Source organism: Fukomys damarensis, unplaced genomic scaffold (assembly GCF_012274545.1).
Source record: "Fukomys damarensis isolate Sample0158 unplaced genomic scaffold, DMR_v1.0_HiC HiC_scaffold_39, whole genome shotgun sequence".
Classification (NCBI taxonomy): Eukaryota; Metazoa; Chordata; class Mammalia; order Rodentia; family Bathyergidae; genus Fukomys; species Fukomys damarensis.
In genome coordinates, this window is record NW_022900951.1 from 31,533,249 (window position 1) to 31,560,495 (window position 27,247).

At 32.2% G+C, this 27,247-nt stretch overlaps 1 protein-coding gene across 1 annotated transcript in view; it reads left to right on the plus strand.

Annotated features, from left to right (window-relative positions):
- The window catches only part of Cfap47 (cilia and flagella associated protein 47), a 423,126-nt gene that overhangs the window by 240,486 nt on the left and 155,393 nt on the right, over window positions 1-27,247 (plus strand). The window contains exons 50-51 of the mRNA XM_033760546.1: window positions 18,761-18,919; window positions 22,270-22,367. Of these exons, the coding sequence (XP_033616437.1) occupies window positions 18,761-18,919; window positions 22,270-22,367 (257 nt within the window). The remainder of the gene's footprint in view (window positions 1-18,760; window positions 18,920-22,269; window positions 22,368-27,247) is intronic.

Here is a 27,247-nt window from a genome sequence, read left to right on the forward strand (position 1 = left end):
TTTAGCTCAGTGGTGCCACAACCTGCCTGGAAAGTGCAAGGTTATGAGTTTGATCCTGGGCACCCCCACCAAACAAAACAAATAAAAAACCAGGGCCTTGCTGGAGGTCTTCAGAGAAAATTATCACATGGAAGGTCAAGGAAATTGGAGTAACTTAAGGATTGAAGTTCTCTTAGGGCAAACTCCAGTGGTGGCAATAAATTCTCCTAAGCAGAGTTGCAGAAAACCACTGGTGTATATTTGACCTCTCTGCTGAGGGGATTTTAATGGGGGCACTGGCACCATGTACTAATATTGATGTCATGGCACATTCATTAGTAGGGAAAATTTTTGAGAAATGGATAGATTTGAAATTTGAACTGTAGCTAGCCATATTCCAAGTATGCCTGTGTGGAGATTTATATTTCCATGCTTAATTGGCCATGAAACAAATAGAAAAGATTGACCATTCTAAATGATATATAAGGACAATCCAAACTAAGCTGATAAAGGAGGGTTAAAAAGCAGAGGGAAAACTTCAAGATAACTAAAAATGTGAAAACGATGCTATTGCATGTTGGCTTTCTATGGGAATCAGATTCTGAGATGGGAAATTACAATGCAGAACATTTATTCTAGGGACTTTTTTGTGTTACATTCATTACTTTTGAATGTAAAGCTAAGAGTATATTGGCCAGAAGGAGAAGACGAATTTCAATACATGCCCAGTGATGGCCTCAGCCAATTCCTGAAGGCGTTTGAAGCTGAATGCCTCTTTGGGATTGTCCTATATTGGGAGGAGATGCACTGTGTAGTGCTGTAGTGATTACTTATGGGAAGTGGCCTATATGTGGAAGGTGGCTATACCTTGAGTGAGACTTTTTTGTTTTATTATTTACTGGCAATATTGAATGCTGGGCCACACACATATTGGGAGAGCACTCTGCCGCTGACATACCTCTGCAGGTTCCTTTTTCTTTAAATTTTATTTTGAGACCAGGTCTGGAAAAGTTGCCCAAGCTGGCCTCAAACTTTTAATCATCCTGGCTCAGCCTCCTGAGTATCTAGTATTGCGGGCATTTGCAAGCCTGCCAAGCTAGGCAATGAGGTTTCTGCGTTAAAATAAAATAATGACAAAAGAGGGTTGAGCTAATGCGTCATTTTCATCATAATTTTCAGTAACTAAAGGAATTAAGTCCTTCATTCCTGAAAACTGTATGGGTTGTATTGTCATACTGTCCACTATATTTGCACTGGAGAAAATCGAATGTGAAAAGATAAAGGAGAAAAGAAAGCTAAATGTATTTCTGATACTAAGCAGCTCAAAAACAAGGGATACCATTAAATTTGAGAGGAAAACAATCAGAGATAAATACACTTGTCAGGATGGAGAAGACTACTTCTTTCTTGACTTCAGAATTACTATGCCAATAAATTTCAAAAAAAATGGAAAATGTAGAATCAGCCTATATATTAAAACATGGAACTTTAAATGAAAACAAACAAAACCAAGTAAGAATCATCCTTTTTTACTAATAGAAACAATATGTTCATGTTTGAATGCATCAAAACATGATGACTTTTCTATTTAATAACCTTAATTTGACCTTTCTGGTTTGAGTAGATATTAGAATGCAAAAAGCAAATATTACCATCCATTATTACAAGATTAGTGTATAACACATTTTAGAAATACAGTAATGCCCTGTAGTTTATTTGTAATAGTAAAATATTCAACTAAATTTCAATTTATTTTAGAAACTTTTTTGGACAAGTCATATTTAGGTGAAGATGAATAGGCATTAAATCCTTAGAATGTGCTTTTGTGACAGTAGTCCTTAATTTTTATTGCAGTGATATATATGGTTCACAAGTATGATGTAGAGATGGCTACAAACATTCATGTTTGAAATAATACAATTCATTCTTTTATAAAGTATGCTTTGTTAGTTCCTATTAATTTTACAAAATATTGGGTTTGATGTGCTATTTTATATATGCATTAGCAATTTTCATCATATACATCTCCCTTGTAATCTTCCTTTACAGCCTCCTCTCCCCGATACCTTTTGCCTACACAGGTCCTATGTCTCTGGCCATGAGTGTTCTGGAAACTTTATGGGGTATTATACTCAAGTCACTTTCCATAAATTTGTGAATGAAATTTTAAAAAGTAAATTTTAACAACAAACTGGTGACTGTGAAAACTTGTAATGATAAAACCCCTAAAGCCCCTTTCTATGTTGAGAGCTATGAAGTTGAGAGTCCAAAAATATAGTGTAACATCTGAGCCCCAAAACATATAGCTGTGAGCTATTTTGCTGCTGATTTTGTTCTCTGATTTCCAGTTAAGGCTCTTCAAGCCAAGACTCTTGGCCACATCCCAGAATAAATTTTAGCTACACTGGTAAATTGTTGTAGTGAGTGCATAATTTCTCAGTGTCTATGTGTGAAAAACTCATGATTTTCAGTTGGAACAAGATTCTTTAAACGTATTTTCAAGCACATTATAGAGTTAGAAATCCTTAAAATATTTTAAAACAATTTTTACGTCATTGTTAACATGCATTGGCTTTTTAAAGACTGAGTTGGACTTCGTAATTATCTCATGCATTATGAATTTCAAGCAATAAATATACTTTCATCTCCAAGAATAAGGACTGTAGAAATATTTACAGTCATCAATGACATTTATTTCTGACCAAGTAAGGATAAAGAGACAGACACAGAGACAGAGACAGAGACAGAGACAGAGACACACACACAACCTCAGAGGGAGGGGGAGGAGAGGAGGGAGGAAGGGGCAGAGGGAGAAGAAGGAGAACACTGGTAATTGAAGATCATGTTTAGTTTAATATCATATTTACCTGCAAAGTTGGTGGCAGTGCAGCCAAGAAAGTCTGTTGTAAGAATCATTTATTGATTTGTGAGTCATTTACATGTGTGAATGAAAATCAGACTGTGAGAATTTAATATGTTCATCATGGCCTCATGGCCTAAAACTATCCTTAATTATTATATACAACAAGAATATTTTCACATAACATTTACTCCATGTCCTTACAGTGGATGTTACAGAACACTGTGTAGATCCAGTCTTATGTAGTCCCCAAGCTTCTTTAAATCTCTTTATTTCGCAATATGAAACTAAATACAAATGACCAACATGTAAGGTCGTTTCTCATTAAATTTGTAAATTTAGATTCTACTCTGAATATTCTTGATACAGTTTCATGAAATTCTCTTTTTATCTATGATCCTTTAAAAAATTGTCCATGATTCTTAGTAACCTGCAAGGTGCAGAAAATAGATAACAAAGTTCAATTTTGCTAATGTCAACAATCACTTTAGTGAGCCACTTTTGCACAGTCCTATAATCCTAGCAACCTAGGAGGCTAAGGCAGGAGAATCACGGATTTGCATCTAGCCTGGGCAACTCTGCAAGACTGTGTATCAAAATGAACAAGAAAAATAGCTAGAGATTAGCTCATTGTGAAGGTACCGGGTTCAATCCCCAGTAAAGCCGACCCAAATCAATCACCTTGTATTTTGTTCAGTAACATCTAAAAATGCGTTTAAACTCATTGAAATTTGATTAATCATTTAGTTCAACACAAAAGTAATATGTAAAAATGCAAAATATGTCCAAGATTCATTTATAAAAATTGGAAATTAGATGTTGCCCTATTGAAGTTAGATCTACTGATGTGCTAACACAAGAAAGCTTTGTTCAAACAATTGTAAACAAGATTTTAGTCAGCTTCAGTAAAGGCTTTTTACAATTTCTGTTCTTTAAACTTCTGCTTTCTGTCAAATGATACAAAATATTGAATGTGTAACAATATAGGTCTTCTTGTATTAAGCCTATGTTTAAACAAGATAGCAAAAGATTTTAGTTGACATTGTGCTCCTCTCTGAAATGATACACTTTCTTAAAAGATAGTTTTTTAACAAGAGCCAGCTTTAAGATGACAAATTCAGTTCAAAATGTGATTTCCAATGTTATGTGTGATAAAAAGCATGACTTGTCACTTGTATTTTCAGAATGTGATTCTGAGCAAAAATAGTACCATTTAAATTTGCATTTTTCATTTGAAAGTTGGACAGTTTATTCATGTTATTCACCACAGTACAGTGGCAAAATTTCACATCTTATGTTTCGCTGTTTCCTATTTAACTGTTATCATGTTGCAAAAGAGCACATTCAGAAGTCAAAATTTGATTTTTTAATGCTTTCTTAATGTATCCCATTGAAATCACTTCAAGTTAAAGCTGAGAGAGAGAGAGAGAGAGAGAGAGAGAGAGAGGAGTGTGTGTGTGTGTGTGTGTGTGTGTGTGTGTGTGTGTGTCGGTATTTAGCTTTGTTATTAAGGAAAAATCTCAAAAGCAATAGAATTAGATTGAGAAAGTAGAAGAGTTTTAAAATACTAAATATATCCATAACAGGCTGATTTCATTTTTACTATTATAAGATGAATATTAAGTATTACTTTAAAATATTTATAAATAATAATCATTATAATGAAAAGTCTTTGAGATTTGTCTTTTTCAACAGTACAAACTAAGATATTTTTGTTTTATCCTAAGTGAGCCATCCTTTGATTTTTGCAATTTAAATAATGTGCAAGTATTTCAGGACTTCAAACAATACTCTTGTAACAATTAAAGATTGCTTTACATAGAATCTACTTTTAGATTTAAGTTTAAGCATTTAGGATTTAATTTTAAGTAGAGTTTAAGCATCTTAGGAATATCTAATATTTTCTCGCGTAAGGAAATATTTTAAAAACGAGAGTCTACTATTAACATGATCTCTTAATTATTCAGTGTTATGTCAAAGTAAACTCAAAATTATTCCCTTTTTAGCATCACTTTCAGTTTACCACTTTATTCAGTAACACCCCTCCCCAGCAAAGCCTCAGTTTCTTTATCCATGGAACAACAACAGGAATACTCTCTGCATTATTTGTTAGCAGCTATCAGTGGATGACAGTACAGTGAAACCCTAAATCAGATTCACAGAAGGCACCAAATAAATATTAGCCCTTGTCATCATTTTATCCAACTTGATATACACCACTACTCTCTTCATTATGTCTTTATCAAACCATGTTACTTTAGTTAACCAATTAACTTCACCAAATGTCAGCTTTCTTATTTGTAAATTATAAGTAATATTTAAATTTTCTAAGTGGTTGTGAACATTAAATGGAATACAAAAAGAAACTCATGTAGTAAGTGCTCAATTATATGTTGCATATATTTAGTTTACTAACTCCCTTGTATGACCAACTGTCCTTCCCATAGAAAAAGAAGTCTTCAATGTACCAATAAACTCAATAAGGAAAAAAAATAAGAAAAAGAAGTCTTTTATGACATTTTAAAAATAATGCAGAAACATCTTTTGCATTGTTTCCAAAATTTTATGAAGCATACTCAGTCTTGCAGTAAAACAGAGCAACATCATCAAGGAAGATTTAGAAATGTGAAGAAAATTATAAATTTTGAAAGTGGATATAGTCTATCAGGCTGAAGGAAAGATATTCCCGCAACTCCAGTGTTAACCATGAGACCCACATCAAATTGACACAGCACACATGTAATTCTCAATTATATATTAGAGACTTAGTTCTCTCTGGGAGTGCAAGGCGAGTGGTAGACACTCTAATCTAATGAATAAAAATTCAAGTATCTTTATAAAGAAAGGTCTAGCAGCTGCTGAAACCACCCATAATATTCTAATTATAGTGTTAATATACATTTGAATTTTGAGCTAGCAATACATGTTTAACATTTTAAAAAATATTAAACTTCTTTCTTGCTTTCTCTTCTTTCATTCCTACCTTGGGTGCATATGTGTTCTTGGCCAGTCAAAAGAATTTGTGTATTTTGTGGGGAGTTATTTGCGGTCAAGTAAAATATGATCTAATGGATCTTTGCTTTTCTTATGTAAGCCACAGGAATCTCAGAGACAGGTTCACTTTGAAGTATTTATACTGTTTCTTGAAAAAAAATTAAAACTTAAAATTCAACACATTCTTCAAAGATACTTTTTTTTTTCTCATTGAGTTTATTGGTACATTTTAGGTATACAGTACAGTTACATTCATCATTGGGATCTTGTACCTTTACATGACAGGTCTTGGTTCTCATTTTTTCCCCTTATCCCTGCCCTCCCTTCACCCCCTCAAAGATACCTTAATATGATAAGAGCTCACCATAACTTACTGGATTTAGTACAGTTAGAAAACCATTCAGAAATTCTGAAACTTTAAAAGATTTTTTTATTTTAAATATTTTTAAACAATACTTTGAATTGATTTGCAAATACTTGTAAACCTTTGTTTCTAAACACTTCACAGTTTTATCAAAAGTGTTCTCCTTTTTGTTATTGTATGGAGAAGGACCTAAAAATGCTTTGTAATGTTAAAATTACTCAGGTAAAACGCAGGTAAAAATAAGCCATAAATAAATTTACACTAAAATGAAACAGATAAAGGTTTTTATGTGGAGACTTAGGTAACCAACTTCATAGTGCGGTGAATCCAAATAAATTGCATTTAATACTAATGAGTCATACTTGACAAATCTAAGAGGAGACAATAGTTTAATAGAAGTTTGAAGGGCTGGCAGGGGACAGAGATAATACATGCATAGATTAAAATACTTCCAGGTATCCGGATAAGATGACATTGGTAATTATACTTCTTTATCTTGCACCTGACATTGTCTAGTGCCAGAACAATCCCATATAAGTGACTGTGAATTCCACTTACCATCTTATTTATACCAAGCTTCTGATTCGAGATAATGCCTCACAATATCTGTTGTTATGTTTCTGAGCAGTGCTTCCTAGGGAGTGGTACTTATAATCTCTGAAGCATTCAGTATGCTTTTTAATAGGTTTATTGAAGTATAATTGACAATAAATTATAGATCCTTAAAATTTATATTTTGAGAAAAAATATGTGGAACTTTTGACACACTTGAAATAATGAATATATGTACCACGCCAAAAACTTACCTTTCGTCCATTTTTATATAAGTACCACATGCTAAACAATTGCTCCTCTGGAACTAATCTTTGTGTTCATTTTTAACCCTTTTGCCTTTGCCGTTCTTCACATCTGGCCATAGGCGACCAGTGATTTGTTTTCTATCACATAACATATTTTATAACATTTTATATAAATGAAATAAGAAAATGTGTACCATTATATGGCTATTTTCTTTTGTACAAGATGATTATTTTGAGTTGCATTTATATGGTGCATGCATCAATAGTTTATTCTTTTCAATATTGAGCAGTATTCGATGAAGGATAAGTCACAATTTGTTTATTTATAGATGGCCATACTGTTTTACCACATATTTTATCAATTAAAAATAAAGCTGCTGTTCTTATTTATGTACAGGTCTTTGTGTGGCCATATGGTTTTATTCCTCTGGTATAAATCACTTATGAATGGAACGGTTGGATAGCATCATAACTGAGTTTAGAGTTTAGAGTAACTGCCAGACAATTCCCATAGAAGTTGCTGTATTTTCTATTCTTGCTAGTAGTGTATGGATATCTCAGCTCCTACATATATTTGCCCCTACTTAGTAGGGTTAGTCATTTTTATTATAGTCTTTAGTATAATAATATTACATTGTACGTTTAATTTTAATTTTAGTAATGAATTACGTTAGACATATTTCAGTGTCCTTTATTTCCATCAGAAATTATTTACTGAAATGTTTTATCAAATCCTTTGACCATTGACCCCCTACACACAAATAGGATTGTTTATTTTCTAATTGTTAAAAATATGAGAGTTTTAAAATATCATGGGCATAATGTAGATTCAGTCCAAGAGAACTGCACTAAAACAATTTTGCAATAAAGCTAATCACATAAATTTTTATTTCTGAATACATATAAAAATTATATTTCTACTCTACTGTAGTCTATTAATTGTGGACTGCCATTACGTCTAAAAAGATGTGAAGAACTTGATTTAAAAATGCTTTATTGGATAAATGATAAAGGTCAAATGAGCTGTTGGAAAAATGGCACTGAAAGATGTGCTCTAAATCAGGTTGCCCCAAGCCTTAATGTGTAAGAAATGTAACATATGTAAAGCACTGTAAAAGGACGTGCAATAAAGTGAAATACATCTGTATGTGTATGAGTATTCTGATCACAAGTAGTTTTATCAGATACATGTTTTCAAAAACCTTATTTTAGTTTGTGGTTTTCCTTTTACTTTGCTTCACAGTGTCTATTTAATAAGATATTTTTGTTTTTACTCATTTTTTGAGATATGGTCTTGTTGAGTAGTCCAGCCTGTCCTAACTGCCAATCCTCTGGCCTTGACCCTCTAAATTCTGGGATTACAGGTGTGTGCCACCATTTCTGGCAGGCAGAAGTTTTTAATACTGCTGAAATAAAATCAATCTTTTAATTTTGTGACGATCAGAATGAATTATGCAGTTTTAGTAGTCATTGAGGCCGTCCCTGCTTTAATTTATGGCCCCATGCTTTGTTATTTATCAGCTCCATAGTTTTTTTCTGTCTTGTTTTTTGGTGCCCCAATGAATCCGATATAAAGCAAGGGAAAATGAGCTTAAAATAAACTTAAAGAAAGAAAATAGAAAGGAGGATGTGGATGCAGTGATACATGCTTGTACTCCAAACTACTGGATAGACCGAGGCAGGAAAATTACTTGAGCCTAGGAGGTGGATGTCAGCCAGAGAAGCAGCAAGATCCATCTTGTAAAGAAAGAGGAAAAGAAGGAGAAGGAGGATTATGAAAGGATTCTTCAGGCTATCTTAGTCTTTCTACTTAGATTTTTATTAGATAACATGGATTAGAGAAACAAAATTTTATTAAAATGTATTTGATCATCTGTACTATTAATATGCACAGAGCAAACACTTATGAAAAATTTGCTTGCCTAAATTCATAACTTGATAAAACCTAGGCATACATAATTTTCCTAAAGAGCCTTTTGGTCTTTATGATAGGAAGCAGTGAAGCATGAAGCCAGTGGAGACAGCAGGATAGTTGTGTGAAGACTAAGGGCGAAGACTGTTAGACTTACTGTTGCTGTGGAAACTGGCTTTGAAAGTTTTCTAAGGGATGAAATAGTTTAAGTGACTAATGAGCAGTGTGTAAAGCCTGTTACTTTGGGACAAGGTAAAAGTTTATGAGTATGCAAATGACTGTTATTTTTTCAATCAAAAACCTATATATTCTGTGGCATATGTGGTAATATTTAAATATGTGAATCTACCATTACTCAGACTCCATATATATCTTTCCATTTACAAACTGTGCGACCTGGTAAATTACCCAGCCTCCTCTAAGCCCCAGGGCGTTGCACATCCTAGGCAGATCTACCATTAAGCTACACTCCCAGCCCCATCATTGTTTACTGCACTTGGCTTAAAAGTTCCTTGTTATCAATCAAGTTGTTGAGTCAATTTTATGTTTTATAATATATAAAAATTAGATTGTGTATCTTTTATGGTAGCTAATTAATAACCAAAAATAAGAATTCAATGTCAAAAAACAGTTGTTTAGAAGTAAATGATCAAATGGGAAGAGGAATTAGGGAGGAGGGAAGAGGAAAGGAAGGGAAAAGGGAAAAAAGAAAAGGAAAAAATGGAAGCAAACTTTTGTAAATAAGGAGTGGAAGCGAGGTTGAAGGGAGGGTAGGGGAATGGAAAAAAAAAAGAGGAATTAAGATATATCATGTAGAGGTACACATTCCCTAGGATAATGTGATCATTATATATATTTTAAATATACCAATAAATTTAATTAAAATTTTGAAAGATAAAAATTGATAAAAGTAAAAATAATTAAAGATATGAATGACTGCTTCAGTAAAGAACTATCGATTATACAAATAAATCAAATAAAATAAGGAATATGAAAACATAAAGTGATTTTTCTAGAAAAAAATTTTTCTGTTAAAAAAGTGTAGGTTAGTGACATAATTCTGCTACAGCTTCAAAATATCGATCAGGCTTTTTGTACTATTCAATACAGGCATATGTGTGACATGTGAAAGTTTATCCAAATGTTGACTTTATCTAACTGATTTATTGTTGTTTTTGTTAGAGACAGTGTCTCACTACATATTTCTGGCTGGTCTTGAATACGCAGTGTAGCCCAGGCTTTCCTTGAAGTCACTGCAATCCTCTTGTCTCAGCCTGAAGAGTGCTAAAATTAGAGATGTGCATCATGACATCTTGCTCTGAATTGTTTACTTTTTTACATATTTCAAAAATTATATTAGAACATGTTTACAATTCATGCATCTTAGAGTTAATGTTGAAAGTTATTTTTCCACCATAGAGTTAATGTTGACACTCCTGTCAGCATTACGATATCATTTGAGTTATCCCTATGCTGGTAAGACTGTTGCAGGTGGAGATTTCCATACTGCCTGTGATTTAAAATAGGGTATGATAGGAAAATAGATTCTCCTATTTTTTTTGTAAAATTAATTTCACTGGTAATTTTAGGTATACAATATCGTGACATTTATCATTGGAGATATGTACCTTTACATAATGTATCTTGATTCTTGTATTTCCCCATTCCTCTGCCCTCCCTTCAACCCCTCCACCCCTCCCTATTTACAAAGACTTTGTTTTCATTTTTTCCTTTTCTCCTGTTAATTCCTTTCCCTTCTTTCCTTTCCCCTCCCCACTCCCTTTTCCTTTCCCTTTGCACCTTTTCTTCCTATTCCACATTATCTATTATACATTTTGATACTTATTTACACTTATAGTTCTCACGAGAAATAGTTTTCTTAATTTCTTTTCAAATTGCTGATAGCTTGAGTATAAAAATGCAACTGATTTTGCATGTATACAGTTTTTATGCACTGAGTTTATCAGAACAATTTAGGTAAACATTATGATGACATTCATTTTTGGAAATTTGTATCTGTATATGATATATCTTGGTTCATATTTTTTCTGATTCCCCTCCCCTCCCTTCAACCCCTCCACCCCTCCTTATTTACAGATTTGTTTCTATGATTTCCTTGTTTTCTCATTTTTTTTGTCCCTTCTTTCCTTTCCCCCACACCCTCTCTTCAGTTCCTCTTCCCCTTTGAACATTTTCTTCCTATTTCACAATATCTGTTACACATTTTAGTCCTCATTTCCACTTTGTTTCTTACACTAGAGAAACAACTTGGTGCTAGAATAACTGACTCTCCACATACCAAAGACTAAAATTAAACCCTTGTCTCTTACCATGCACTAAAATAAAACAAAATAGATCAAAGATCTAAATATTTTAAAACAGAAACAATAAATCTGGTGGGAGAGACAACAGGTGGAACTCTTGAAAACATGGGTGTAGGCAAAGAGTTTATGAACAGAATTGTGATCACATGGGAAATATTACAAAGAATCAACAATCGTGGAAATAACCCAAATGCCCATCAACATATAAATGAATAAAAATATTTTCTTCTATAATGGATCAGTACTCTGCAATAAAGAAGGATGCACTTGAAACATTTATAGCTAAATGGATGCATCTAGAGATCATATTCTTAAGTGAAATAAATCAGACACTTGTAAATATTGCATTGTTTCTCTGGTGTAAAAAAGTGAAGGACCAAAATGTATAATATGTATTATAAAATAGGAAGAAAATGCTGAATTTTCTAAATTTTTTTCATGAAATCTTTAACATTTTATGTATATCATTCCATGTGCAAAATGAGAAAATTATACTCCTTTCTTTCCCATTTGAATGCCTATATTACTTTTTCCCTATACATAAGTCTCATTAGAAGTTGCATTACTACAGTGAACAGAAATGACAAAAGCATTCATCCTTGTTTCGATCCTGACCTTAGAAGAAAAGCTTCTATCTTTTCTCAATTACTGATGCTACCCGTGAGCTTTAATACTTCAGTTATCATGTTGAAGAAGTTTCCTTCTATGCTTAGTTTATTGGATGTTTTAATCACACAAAGGTGTTGAATTTGTAAAATGTTTTTGGAATTAATTGAGATTATAATATTTTATTATTTCGTTGTACTATGTGGTGTTTTATCGATTTTTAAGTACATTTTACTCATTTATTCTAAGTATAAATCCCACTTCCTTATTTTGTACAATGATTTTGGTATGTTGGTGAATTCAGTTTGCCTGCTTTGTTGAGGGATTTTCATCAGTGTTCATAAGACATTGGATTTTAGGTTTTTTTTCATGCATTATGTTTATTTAGCTTTGGTGTCAGGGCAATGCTGGCCTCTTAGAATGAAATAGGAAATATTCCTTCCACTTCAGCTCTTTGTAGGTGCTTGAGAAAGAGTAGTGATAATTTTTTAAATGTTTAGCAAAATTCAATAGTAAAGACCTCTAGTTCAGAGCTTTTAATTTTTATTGTTTTTGATTATGGATTCAATTTCCCTATGAGATTTGTATCTGTCTATTTATGTTTTCTATTTTTTACATGAGACACTTTTAATCATGTGTTTCTAAGAATTATCCTTTTCATCTAAGGTATCCATTTTTTAGTACAAAGTTGTTAATAATTTTCTCATATAATTTTTTTTCTCGGGGAAAAGTGCTGGGTATCAAATTCTGTACCTCATGCATGCCAGTACTTTACTAAGCAACATCCTCAGCCCTTTTACAAAACTTTTAGTTTTGATAAAATTGATGCCAGTAAGCCATTTTAATTCTGTTTTAATGTCAGTCTTTTCTCCTTCTTCTCAGTCTAGCTAAAATTTTCTCAATTTTGCCGATCTTTTCAAAGAACTAACTTTTGTTTCTATTGCTTTTCCTATTTCACTTTCTTCCACTGTAATCTTTATTTTTTCTTTCTTGTGCTATTTTAAATTTGTTTTGTTGTATTTACTTGTAGTGTCTTAGAATATAGTTTATTGAGATCTGTCTACTTTTTAAATTGTATGCATGCATTACTATAAAGTGGCCCCTTAATATTGTTTTTACTCCATGATACAAGTATAGTATACTATGTTTTGTTTTTCAGTTATCTCAGGAAATTCTCTTAATTTCCTTTGGAATTTCTGTTTTGATATATTGGTTAAATGTATGCTGCTTACATTTATGGAAATTTCCCATCTCCTTTCCATTGTGATGAGGAAATATGTTTTGCATGATTTCAGTCTTTTTACATGTACCAATGCCCCATGGTGAATGTGACCATTACATACTGCAAACATGTAGTTATAAAAAAGACTTCCTTTTTGGAGTAACATATGATCTATCCTGGAGAGTTTTCCATGTTCATTTGAGAATAATGCGGGTAAAGTTTTCTGTCTACGGTGAGTACAACTAGTTGATATAGTGCTGCTCACATCCTCTCTCCTTATTGATTTTATGTCTATTTTTTATAATCATTATTGAAACTTACGGCTTTTTTTCCTCATTGACTTTATTTGTACATTTATGTATACAGTACAGTCACATTCATTATTGGTGAAATTTATGTTTTGAAGTCTTCATTAATATTTTAGAATACTCTAGTTCTCTAATTCTTTCAATTTTTGTTTCCTATATTTTGGGGCTTTGTATTTGGTTATGTTTATATTTTCTGGGAATATTGAGTCTTTCAGTAATATATAATGTCCTCTTTTGTCCCTTATATACTTTTTTGATATGTAAAAATAGAACTTTGTCTAAAATATTCAAAATACTTTAAAAAGTCAACAAGAAAACAAGCGCCTCATTCTTAAAGTTTCACAACCAGATTTGTGCAGGTCCTCACCAAAGAAAATAAACTGATGGAAAATAAGCATTTGAAAAGATGCTTAGTGATAATAACATATTATACTATGTAATATTGTTGGAATGTTTAAGTCCATCACAAATCATATGGTTAAATCTTAACCACCAAAGTGATATAGGTCATGAGGCTGGAGCCCTTTTTGGAAGTAGCACCTTTATAAAAGAGCCCTAAAAGAGACCACTTGCTCTTTCTACTATGTTAGAAGACAATAAGAAAATACTGTCTATGAACCAGAAACAAAACATTGCCAGGCACTAAATTTGCTGGTGCCTTATTTTGAACTTCTAGGCCTTCAGAAACATAAGAATAAATTTCTGTTGTTTACAAACTACTCAATTTATGGCACTTTGTTATAGCAGCCTGAAGAGAGTAAGGCAAAATATTGTTAGAGAATTAAAAATTTTATAAAAGAACATTAGATACCACTACAGACTTGGTGAAATAGCCAGATACTTGAAGGGAGGCTGGGATGAATACAGGCAACTTTTAAGATAGTGAAACTATTTTGTGTGACACTATAATGGTGGATACATGATTTCATATATTTGCCAAATCCATAAAAGATACAATGCAAAGGTGAAATGTAATATAAATCGTGGATTTTTATTAATAGTGATATATCTTTTTATCAATACTGGCTTACCATTTTTAAAAATGTTCCAAGTTTTTGCAAAATTCTTACAATAGAAGAAACTTGTGGAGGTCAGAGTGAGTATAAGGAAAATTTGCTCACTCTTTTGTAAACCTAAAATGCCTCAAACTTTAAATATACAAATTACAAAAATGGAATAAATTTGGAAACCAGAATGCTCATTTTAAAATTCCAGGTATATTTTGTCTAGTTGATTAACCTTGGAGTAAATACTCAATTTGCATTTGTCATGATTTGTGTTCTTTAAAATAAAGATGATAATAGTACTTTCCTCATAGGAAACACTTAAGTGACTGATATTTCAAAGCAAGGAAATAAAAAATGATAAAATTGTCCAATTTCTATATTACGTATTTTAAGATGGATGACAGAGATGCTGAAGATAAAGTGCCTCATCTAATGAATATTATGTTGATATAAAGATTTATAATGTGTAGATTACTCATTGGTTTTAATCAGTTAAATGGTGTTTAATTATTTCATATAATGACAATAAATATTAATGGTATGGAATTAAATATGAAACACTTAAGAATTGATTAAAGATATTGAGAGAATAATGGATGGGGAAGTAACAGTGAGAAAATATATGTTGAAGTTATGATAAAGCATTTACATATTTGAAAATAATGACATAATTTTTTATATATTGTCACTGTTTGAATTTTATTTGATAGTGGTCAACATAGGCATATCCATTTCCTAAGCAAAATAAGATTTGATTTTTAATCTTATAAAATTGCCTTTTTATACATTATCTGTATAGTGTTGGTGTTTCTCACTTCTTTCAATGGGAGGAATTACAACAGTAGTTTTTCCATTACTAAACTCTATGAGTGGTGAGAGGAAGAAAAGGGTAAAAGGATTAAAAAGGGTAAAAATATGATATGTATTTGTACTGATACTCCTAAAGAAATGTAAATATTAGATATTGCAAACATGTATCAATCAAAAGCTTTATGTGATTAATGGATATTAGCTTTTCTTAAAATGTATATCTTAATGGAAGATTAATTCATGCTCAGTGTAAAATTTAAATAGAATAAAGAGATATGAAGTGAAAAGTAAAAGATTTGGATGTGCCAACAACTATCAACTCAGAGAAAATTATCAGTTAGAATGTTTATATATTCTTCCAAACATCAATACATAATCATACATATCTATTAGAAACACATAGATGAGATTATATAAGTTATGAAACTACCAATGCCTGCTTTCAATCAAAAGATCACAATTTTAATATAATTCTCACATATTTTATTTTGCCTAGATGAACAGTATTCCAAAACTGTGCGTATCTTAATTCACGTCACTAGTCATGAATAGTTTGAAATCAAATCCCACTTCCCTGCTTTTGCAGCTACAAATAATAGTGTAACAACATCTTTCTAAATAATTCTTTACCCACGGTGCTAGTTTAGCTATGGGGATAAGATTTAAAATAGACGTTTTAGGACAACAAACAACTGATGTGTTGAAGGAATATGTATCTAAGTTTGTGCATGCAATGAAATTTCTCTCCAAAAAGATGTAATGCAAGTTTTTATTCTCATTAATATGTATGTGATGGTAGTGTTACTCATCACTCTCAAAAATGTTAAATATTGCATATTTGAAAGAGTAGTATAATTTTTGTTTTACTTCGTGTTTTTTTCCAAGTGCATATGTTTTTGAACCTGTATTTTTTTAACATCTTTATTAAATTTGGTCTAACTGCTATTTTAGATTTTAATGTTGAATTGTAACTTTTGATTTTTCTGTCTTTAATGCATTCTAAAAATTTATTTATTTGGTTTTTGAAGTCAAGTTTTTGCTATGTAGGTCACATGTATATATAGCCATTAGAATAGAATAGGGTTTTGGATGATTTATGTGAATGTTAAACATCTAGATTAATTTTCAGAGTAACTGAGAAGAAATTATCAGTAAGACACCTGCAAAATTGTGAAATTAAATATAGGATGGTCATCTTGAGTCTAATAGATGATTATAGTACTTTGAGGATGATAGCAGGCAGGTTAGTTTAATGTCATACTCTTCAAAGCAACATGGAATTTTGAGGAACATGGCATGAGAAATACTTTGGAAACACAAATGGGGAAAAAGAATATTTCCATGTTGTGAGATAACTGACAGCTCTACAGGGAAAACATCCCCTTTGTATTTGGATACAATTTCTTATAGTATATTGTTAATATGATTTAATTTGTTTTGCTAAGATAGAAGAAACAATTTAAAACCATAGCTAAATGCAGTGAATCACTGGCATGCTTTTTAATAATAGCAAAAAACAAAATGATCCAACAGTAGAAGAAAGGAAGTGGTGAATATGCGTTATCTCAATTTCTTTTCAAGTCTCAGTCTTTTGTTTTGTAAAATGGAAGAAACTTCAAATGTTCTATTGTTTATAGTAAAATGTTGTATCTAAAATATATCCAAAACCCATAAAAGATATAATCTCTGTTCAGTGATATTCTTAGCCTGTCCCTGTGGCTGTTGAATATCAAACATTTTTGTCTTGAGCCTAGAGTTTGAAAAATTTCTTCATAAAACATTTTGATACAGTACATACAAACATGTACACTCTTTTACACATAACTGAAAAATTTTAAGCAAAATTTTTATGAAATAATACTTATCTATTATGAGATGTGCATTAAAAGTGTAATGTTCATGCTGTCCAAAATTATAGATAGTCACAAGTGGCTATTTAAATATAAACTATTTAGAATCACAAAAGATTCCAGTGGCCACATGTTTCTAATTTTACCATATTGACTAGCATAAATATAAAACTTTTCCTTATTTGCAGGAATTATGATTGAATAGCCCTAGCTGTATTCTATTCTAGTTTACTCTATCCTATTCTCTCTTTTTTTCCTGTTCTTTTCTAAAATAATTTCATGGGCCATGTATTGAGTGAAAATTGTAAAAAAGCAGCTTTGGAAATGTAGAATTAAATATTTTCACATAATAAAATGCTCGTTGAGATTGTTACTGGTCAATTGATTCATAATAAAATATTTGTGTGGCTACAACATACAAATACCAAAACTGATTTTTCTATGCCACCATTGTGCAATATATATAGAATGTAATCTTTTTATTCATTTTAAATAATCTAAATCACAATAAAATAACAGAATATATGAAATTAAAGTATTTTATCCAAATTATGTATATAATTTAATACATGATAAATGTAAAATCGTTAATATATTTTACGTTGATGTTGCCTGTAAATAAAACTTTTATATTTCTCATCCAACCAAAAAAGTGAAATATTAGTTTTCAACATTAGTATTTTCTTTCTCTTGGATATCTGTCCTCTACAGTGGTATAGTGGCCAATAATATCTTATTCTGGGAACTATCCCCTAAATAGGAAACCAAAAGAATATAAATAAAGATGCTATTTACTGACTACATTCCCTGTGCATTAAATTTGTTTTATATGTATTGTTTACATATATTGTTATATTTGTTTTATATACATTATTTGCATGTATTATTATATTTCATTACAAGATAGTTCTATTTCAAAGCCTCTCTAGAAGGAGGCCACACTCAAAAAATATATAATTCTTTCAGTTTTTTCCAGAAGATGTTCATTGTCACATTAAAAGTAAGGAAATATGTTATTTAATTTCAGTTCTACTTGTCTTTACAACTAGTATTATGAAGACTACCATAATTCAATTATGCACAATTAATTAGTATTGATATCAACTATTTCATTCGGATGCATGTTTAGAAATACATGTTTTTTTGTGCAAATCCTCGTTTTTATAGGCTGATAATGAGAGATCAAGACCAATTTCTGAATTACTTCCATAAGTATATATTAACCTCAATTTAAAATAATACCAACCTTATGTAAGTCAAATTTACTGTAACAGAAATGTCAGACAGTGACAATTTTTGTCACTAGTATCTTTTACCAAACAATGTTTAACATTAAATGTATTAAATATATCCACAAAAGCTTAAGTTTGGGTTTATAATGAGATCATACAAAACATATTTTTAAATGAGGTGATGTGGCTTAGGAGCAGTCACTCAAGATCCTTAAATTTTCTGAAAGTTAAAGTAGTTTTCTTTTTGCCATTTAGTCTTTATTATTGCAAAGAAATTTATTGAAAATTACAATTTTAAAGGAGATTTTGAAAATATTTCCTGGAATTTCAACTAATTGTTCTATACTTCTATCCGATTTAATTTATACTACCATCTAGTATTTATGTTTGAGATTATAAGTTTAAGCCAGAATAACTTTAATACCTGAGACTAAGCTTTCATTTCCAAAACTACTCCCTGGTTAACTGACATTTTATTTTTATGTATTATAGGTACAATTTCATTTTCCATTAAAAATGGAAATGATAATGACTCTCAGAAAGAAATAAATCAAGATAAAGGATTCTTTCATAAACTATCAGAACTATCAGAACTATCAGAACTATCAGAACTATCAGAACTATCCACCATTTCTATTAAGGAAGAGTCAGGTAAATGTACTATACAGTTTCGTGATTAGCATACATGAGCACTCATCATCATTAACTTTTAAATAACATATTTACATGCATAATATATCTGAATTTGTACTTCGTATGTCTGAGCATTTTGCATTTCAAAATAAATTTTGTGTAGTTTATTTTCTGGATTTCTATTGTTATTAATATCAATGGATGATATACTTCAGTTTGAAGGATGTCTACCCTTCTGTAAGTGAAAAATTTTACTTATCTTTCTATTGTTAAAAATATAGCAAAATGCTAATAAGCATTATTTTAACAATGTAGGGCTGGGGATTTAGCTCAGTGGTTCTGACGCCTGCCTCACAAGCTCAAAGATGATTGATCCCCAGTACCAAACAAAAAACAAAAAAATGTAAAATGCATTTCTTATTTCAGTATAAAAGATGATAGCAATCTTTATATATGCCAAAGAAGCTAAGTGCTATTGTTTTCCCTCCCTATATTTTATAGCTTTTTTTGAATGTTGTTAAATATCATATATTTTTAGTATGAATTGAAAGGAGAATGTGATGATAGAGAATTGGAATAATCAGGGAAAGGTTCCTGGACAAATTATTCTTTTACGGCTGGGTAGCAAAGACCCAAGTGTTTAATAGAGAAGAGAAGTTCAGCAGGAGTAAAGTTGTAGAGACAAGGATGTATACCAAAAAAGTATATTTTCATTGAATAAATTTGTATCAGTAAGAGTTCTTTAGAGAAATAGAATCAGTAGTGGAATCTCTGTATTTCTTTCTCTTTCTCTCTAACACATATGTGAGCACATGCACAACACACACACACACACACACACACACACACACACACACACACACGCAGAGCTATTTGATTCTGTCACTCTGGATAACCTTGACTAATATAGTCAGGTGGAAAGAGTGTTTAGTTACTTTACCAAAAAACATATATGACTGTTTTCAGGTAGAGATAAGAATTGGAATCTTTTTCTTCTGATCTGTTCTCAACTAATTCTACTATACTTTGTACTCATAGCAACAAAAGCAACCCTTGTGGTCATAGATACCTCTTCTCTACAAAGTCCTTTCTCTGAGAATTCACTGTGGGATAAAGCATTGCCAAGACCCATGAAAAGTAGGGCCAGGGATTTAGCTCAGTGGTGCCACCCTCTGCTTTGCAAACGCAAGGACCAGACTTTGATCCCTGGTACAAAAAAAAAAAAAAAAAAAAAAAAAAAAAAAAAGAAGAGAAAGAAAAGAAAAGTATCTGTATGATACCCAGAAGGGAACTACATTTCACTTTAGGAACTTCAGTTTATTTTTTGAAAAGTCACAATAAAATGTCATAAAGTCCTTTAAAGTGCTTTCATAAAATTGAAGGAGCAGCCCATACAAATTGAGAAGAGATTTACTCAATAACTTTCTGTCATTGTATATTTGGTAAACTTATTTGCACATTAGTAGTTTCATGGGAATGTACTTTTGCCTGCCAAACAAGCGCAGAAGACAATTCGAAATGAGGAAGTAAGAGTAAGTTTGTCATCAAAAACTCTTTAAGGCATTGGAAGTAAGAACTCAATAGTGAGGACCTCTCTTTCTCCACCTCTCTGATTGTTTTGAATATCTCTCAGATTTACCAATTTTATAAGTCTTTGGTAGTTAAAATATTAAATTAGGGTGGCATATAGTATTGTAACAAATATTGCTCAGTGTTCTGACTCTAGATGCTATAACAGAGTCAGGCTGAGAAGAAGCGAGCACACACCCTGGAAATTGAAGGCAGGTTTATTTCACTAGCAGTCTTACCAGGGACTTCTCCACAAAGTTATCAGGGCTGTCTGGTTGGAGAACAGGGTTTGTATAGATTTGAAAAAGGAGGTGGGGTGAAGATACAGTGACAAGACACTCAACATTAGTTCTTTGGTTAAGGTAGCTCCATTTAGCTTGTACAATTGGAGAAAAAGGTACACTAGGATTCACTTTATTTACATATGATGGGTAGTAGGGGTCACAAACCCTACTGAGAACAAAGGACAATGGAGGAAAACATGTAACATGTCCATCAAGTCTGAGTTAGACCCAGACATGTTTCAGTTGCAGGAGGGGTCAGAGCTAGCAGGAGCCTTTGCTTGCTACCTGATTAGCTACACTACAGGCTGCTTCTCATCAGAAATCATTTTCCTGTTCAATAGGACAACGTAATACAATGCAAGATGGTTTGGAAATGTGCAGTTCAGTAAGACAAGGCCATGTTATAAAACACAGTATGTCCTTCAGTGTCATACAATGCCATACAATATGCAATGCAATGCAAAATAATACATATATGGAGAAGACTTTCAGAAGACACACTGAGAATGCCACTACTCCAGCCTCCTTAAGTAAATTATTGTAGCACAATAGTTCTTGAAATCTTCTACGTAATATTAATGCAAATGTGCCATACAATTTACTGAAACCAGAGAACATCTTAAACAATGAAAGAATAGCAAATTAAGAAGCTGAATAGATGAAGAAAAATAGAGCGAAAGAACATAGATTTGATGCAATTAAAAGGGTTCTAGTTTCAGGGATAGAGTATAGGTTTGAACATCACTGGTAACAGAACTGTCTACTTTTAAAAATTTTGAGAATCCAGGTGAAAACTTCATTTTCTTACTACCTAATCCAAACGTCTTTCTGGCTCTTTTTTTTTCTTTTCTTTTCTTTCTGGCTAAATTACTGAAATCCTTTTTCACACTTCCAAGAAACCTAAAATGTCATATCAGTGCCTTTTTTCCTTAGTCTAAATTTTTATGGTTCTAGTATATAGAATTATCAATTGTGTTATTTTGACAATGTATATACAAATATAAACGTATGATGTTTTGTCAGTTAGACAAAAAATTCTCTTTATAACTTTAATTCCTGACTTAAAAATAATACATCTTATGTTTATTTTAGTGGCAAATACGAAGAGTTACTGGAACTGTTTAAGACCAAGAGCTTGTATAAGACAGAATGGGCTTCTCATATTGTTCACAAACTATGATGAAAGCAGTCCTCTCCCCTCCCCTCCCCTCCCCTCCCACTTCTCTCCTCTAGTTTTCAGATAAAAGTTCTGGCCATGTAGTTCAGGCTGACCTTGAAATTACTATGCAGCCCAGGCTGGTCTGCACCTCTTGGCAGTCCTCCCACTTAAGGTTCCTGAGTGTTTGAGACCACAGGTATGGTCCACCAAGCTCAGCATTCCCCTCAGATCTCCTCACAAATCATTTTTTAAAAATCTGCTTATGATGTCCAATTCGTATGTTAGGTATGGGATTCTGAAGCCTATATTAAGTACTGTTTTTTTTTTCTTTCCTTAGTCTTTGTTTTGTATTTCAGATGAGGATCTTAGCAGTTTAAGAATATGGTATCATCTTGAGATCCACTCCTCTCCTGGACCACCCCTAACTGTTATTGAAATGGAGTGTATTGCTCTGGTAAGACCACATTAAATATCCACAGATTCTGATATTTGTCAAATACAACTTATGTCGTACATTAAATTTCTATCCATGAAATTACCTATATCAAATAAGTATATTGAAATGATTCAACCATAGTAGTTTTATTTTAAAATTTGGTACTATGGACCAAAAATGCTTTTGTAAACTTTTTTAGTTATATGCCATTTTATATTGACTAACAATCTACCTATATGTTTCAAGAGTTTTTAGCGTAAATTGGACTTTAGTCTATGTGCTTTTTCTCACATACTATATAGTAAAAGGAGAACTGTGCATTTTAGCACATTCCAGTAGTAATTATTTCTGATTTTTAGAGCAAAGCTTTCATTTTGAAACACATTTGGAGTAAATTGCATAGATATGGGGTTTTAAATAATACTAAGTATGGAATTTTCTTGCATGAGTTATTGATATGTTAAGAAATTTATGTCCAAAATTATCTCATGAAGTCAGATATTGAGAATCTTGGTTTAAATGAAGCATAAAACATATTAATTGGTATTACCAATATTTTAATTAGATATAATTTTCTTAGTGCTAGTACTTGGATATTTAAATTCATTATACTCCAATATATATTTTAATTTTACATGTACTTATAGATTTCTTCATAAAATTCATTAAATAAAATCTTGAACTTTGGCTCCAATAAATGTAAAGTAAGAAAAGATGTAAAATATGTTAAGTCAACAAATTATTTGGTCATGTGGTTTCTGGGAAATCTCCAGTGAGGCACAGGAGAAGGATGGCTAAAATATTGAAATGCACGCAAGGGTAGCTTGTAAAAATTTCACCTTCTAAGTGGAAGATTATTTAATATCACGATGTGGGGTTATTTCACTCAATGAAACTATCCTATGTCTGTGACCTGGTTATTGTTATAGTATAAAATCTCTCTTAAAATTTATTTTACATAACATAACTTTAATTATACAGCGCACTCCCACAGAAAATGATCACTGAATTAAAAGTCTATCTCTATATAAGAAAATAGAAGAATTTTTAAAAACGGAACTAAAGAAATTGGAAATTTGAGATATTACTTCAGAATAGAGAACATGGCTTCCTGATACTTTAAATATTTTAAATGGCGATAGAGATAAACTGAAATTTGAAATACAAACTAGCAAAAATGGATGCAATTCTAAGATCACTTATAGACATCTGTTGCACTTTCTTTTTAATTGCTATGCAAAGTGTCTTTTTTATTGAGTTCATTGGTACTTTTTAAGTTTAGAGTACAGTTAAATTTATCACTGGGATCTTAAACCTTTATATGACAGATCTTGGTTCTCATTTTTCCCCATACCCCTGCCCTCTTCACGCCCTCCACCCTCCCCTATTTATGAAGACTTTGTTTCCATTTTTTCCTTTTCTCATATTTTATCTTTTCCCTTATTTTCTTCTTCCTACCTTTCCCACTTCTCCTACACATTTAGCCCTTTTATTCCTATTTCACACTGTCAGTTACACAATTTGGATGTTATTTACACTTGTAGTTTTTCACACCAGAGAAACTAGTTGGTATTCACAAATCTGTGTATTATTTATTTCATATAAAAGTATGGCCTCAACAAGCATCCATTTTCCTATGAATGACTCTAGCTTCTCCTTCTTTATGGCTGAGTAGTACTCCATTTTATAGAAAAAACACATCTTCTTTAACCAGTCTCCAACTGATGGGCAAATGGGCTGTTTCCAAGTTTTAGCTATTAAAAACTGTGCTGCTGTAAACATGGGTACGCATATATCACTGTGGTATGGTTCTTTTAATTCTTTTGGAAAGATACCCAGCAGAGGGATAGCTTGGTCAAATGGGACCACTAATCCTAGTTCTTTGAGGTATCTCCATATTGATTTCCACAGTGGTTGCACCAGTCTGCACTCCCACCAACAATGGAGAGCGGTTCCTTTCTCCCCATAACCCTGCCAACATTTGTTATTGCTTGATTTCTTGATAGCAGCCATTCTTTGTGGGGTGAGGTAGAATCTCAGTGTTGTTTTCATCTGCATCTTTCGAATGAACAGTGATGTGGAACAGTTTTTCATATATTTACTTGCTGATTTTACTTCTTTGTCTGAGAAATGTCTGTTCATTCCAGATGCCCATTTTTGAAGCAGGTCTTTATATTGAGGGGGCTGAATTTTTTAAAGTTCTTTATATATACTAGATAATAGTCGTTTGAGGAGCAGCTGACAAAATTTTTTCCCACATTGTAGTGTGTCTCTTAGCTCTATTGGTGGTTTCTTTTGCAAGGCAGAAGCTTTTTTTTTTTTGGTACTGGGAATTGAGTTTGTGTCCTTGCACTTGCGCTTGCACTTGTAAGGCAGGCCACTGAACTGGTGAGCTAAATCCCCGGCCCAGAAGCTTTTTAATAACATGAGATCCCAGTTGTTGATTCTTTGTGTTAGTTCCCATGCTATTGAGGTTTTGTTCATAAAGTCTTTTCCTATGACAATGTCTTCAAGTGTTATCTTGAAATTAATTTATCTTCCAGCAAGTTTAGTGTTTCTTTTGTAATATTTAGATCTTTAATCCACTTGGATTTCAGTTTAGTGCATGGTGAAAGATAAGGGTCTAGTTTTAATGTTTTTGGCAGGTTGAAATCCAGATTTTCCAACACCATTTATTAAAGAAGCTATCTTTTCTCCACTGAGGATGGTTGGCTCCTTTGTGAAAGATGAGGTAATTGAGTACGTCTGAAGTTGTTTCTGTATCTTCTAATCTATTCCACTGATCCTCAGGTCTTTTTCTTTGCCAGTACCATGCTGTTTTTATCACAGTGGCTTTGTAGTATACTTTTAGGTTGGGGATTGTGATACCCGCTTCCATGTCTCTGTTGCTCAGAATTGCTTTTGCTATTTTAGGTCTCATCTGATTCCAAATGAATGTTTAGATTACTTTCTCTAGTTCTGTGAAATATACTGTGGGAATTTCAATCACAATGGCATTGAATCTGTATAGCAGTTTCTGTAGAATGGCCATTTTCAATATGTTGATTCTTCTTACCCAGGAGCAGGGGATATCTTTCCATTTTCTTATATTCTCTTTGATCTCTTTTTTCAGAGTGCTGTAGTTTTTAGTGTAGAGGTCTTTTGCTTCTTTCATTAGATTGATTCCTAGATACTTCATTTTTTGGATGCTATTATGAAAGGAAATGTTTCCCTCGTGTCTTTCTCAGTGAGTGTGTTATTTGTGCTCAAGAAGGCTACTGATTTTTGAGTGTTGACCTTGTATTCATCTACTCTGGTGAAAGTATCCATTAAGCCCAGAAGCCTTTTGGCAGAGTTTTGGGGTCTTCTACGTAGAGTATCATATCATCAGCAAATAATGACAGTTACATTCTTCCTTTGCTATCTTTATTACTTTGATTTCTTTTTCTTGTCTAGTTGCTGTAGCTAATTTTCCAGAACTATATTGAACAGGATTTGTGATCTTGAACATCCTTGTCTTGCTCCTAATTTTAACATGAAGACTTTTAGTTTTTGTCCATTTAATATGGTGTTGGCTGTTGGCTTTTCATAGATACACTTTATCAAGTTTAGATAAAGACCATCTATTCCATTTTTCTGCAGAGTTTTTATAATGAATGGGTGTTGAATTTTGTCAAATGCTTATCCTGAATCTATTGAGATGATCATATGTTTTTTGTTCTTCATTCTGTGCATTACATTTTTTGATTCAATTGTGTTGATCCATCCTTGCATCCCTGGAATAAATCCAACTTGGTCTGGATGTATGATCTTCTTTAGGACCCTCTGTATTCTTTTTGCATTGTATGGAGGATTTTTGCATCTATGTTCATTAAGGAGAGTGACCTGTTGTTCTCTTTTTCCTTTGGGTCTTTCCCTGGTTTGGGAGTCAAAGTAACACTTGCTTCCAGTAATAAATTTGGAAGTATTACTTCCCTTTCAATTTCATTGAAAAGTTTAAACAGTATTGGCAGTAGTTCTCTAAATGTTTCATAGAATTTGGCAGCAAATCCATCAGGAACTGGGCTTTTCTTAGTTGGTAAACTTTTAATTACATTTTCAATTTCACTGATTGTAATTGGGGTGTTTAGAAATTTTTTATCTTCTTTGTTCAACTTTGGTAATTCATAAGTGTCAAGAAATCTGTCCATTTCTTCTGTGTTTTCCATTTTATTAGAGTACTGGTTCTCAAAGTAGGTATTGATGATCCTCCGGATTTCTGCTGCATCTGTTGTGACTTCACTTTTTTCATTCTTAATTGCATGGATCTGAGCCTTTTCTTTCCTTTTTGTGACAGGGTTGGCTGAGGTTTTAGCAATTTTATTTATTCTTTTTAAAAACCAACTGTTTGCTTCATTGATTTTTTTGTATTATTCTGTTAGTTTCCATTGCATTGATTTCTGCTCCAATCTTTATAATTTCTTTGCTTCCACGAGCTTTGGGATTTTCATGCTCATATTTTTCTAGCAGCCTAAGATTCATCGTTAGGTTATTTGAGATTGCTCTGTTTTCCTACTGTGGGCATTCACTGCTATGAATTTCTGTGGTAAAACTGCTTTCATTGTTCCCATAGATTCCTGTATGTTGTATTGGCATTATCATTTATTTTTATAAACTGACTGATTTCTTCTTTAATTTCCTCTGTGACCCATTGATTGTTCAGGAGAGTGTTATTCAATTTCCATGTGTTTGTGAAGTTCTTACAGTTTATCATGCGATGGATATCTAGCTTAATTGCTAGACTATGGTCTGATAATATATATGGGATAACTTCTAGTCTTTTGCATTTATTTAAATATGTTCTGTGAGCTAGTATGTGGCCTCTTTTGGAGAATGACCCATGTGCAGCTGAAAAGAATGTATATTTTGATTTTGTGGGA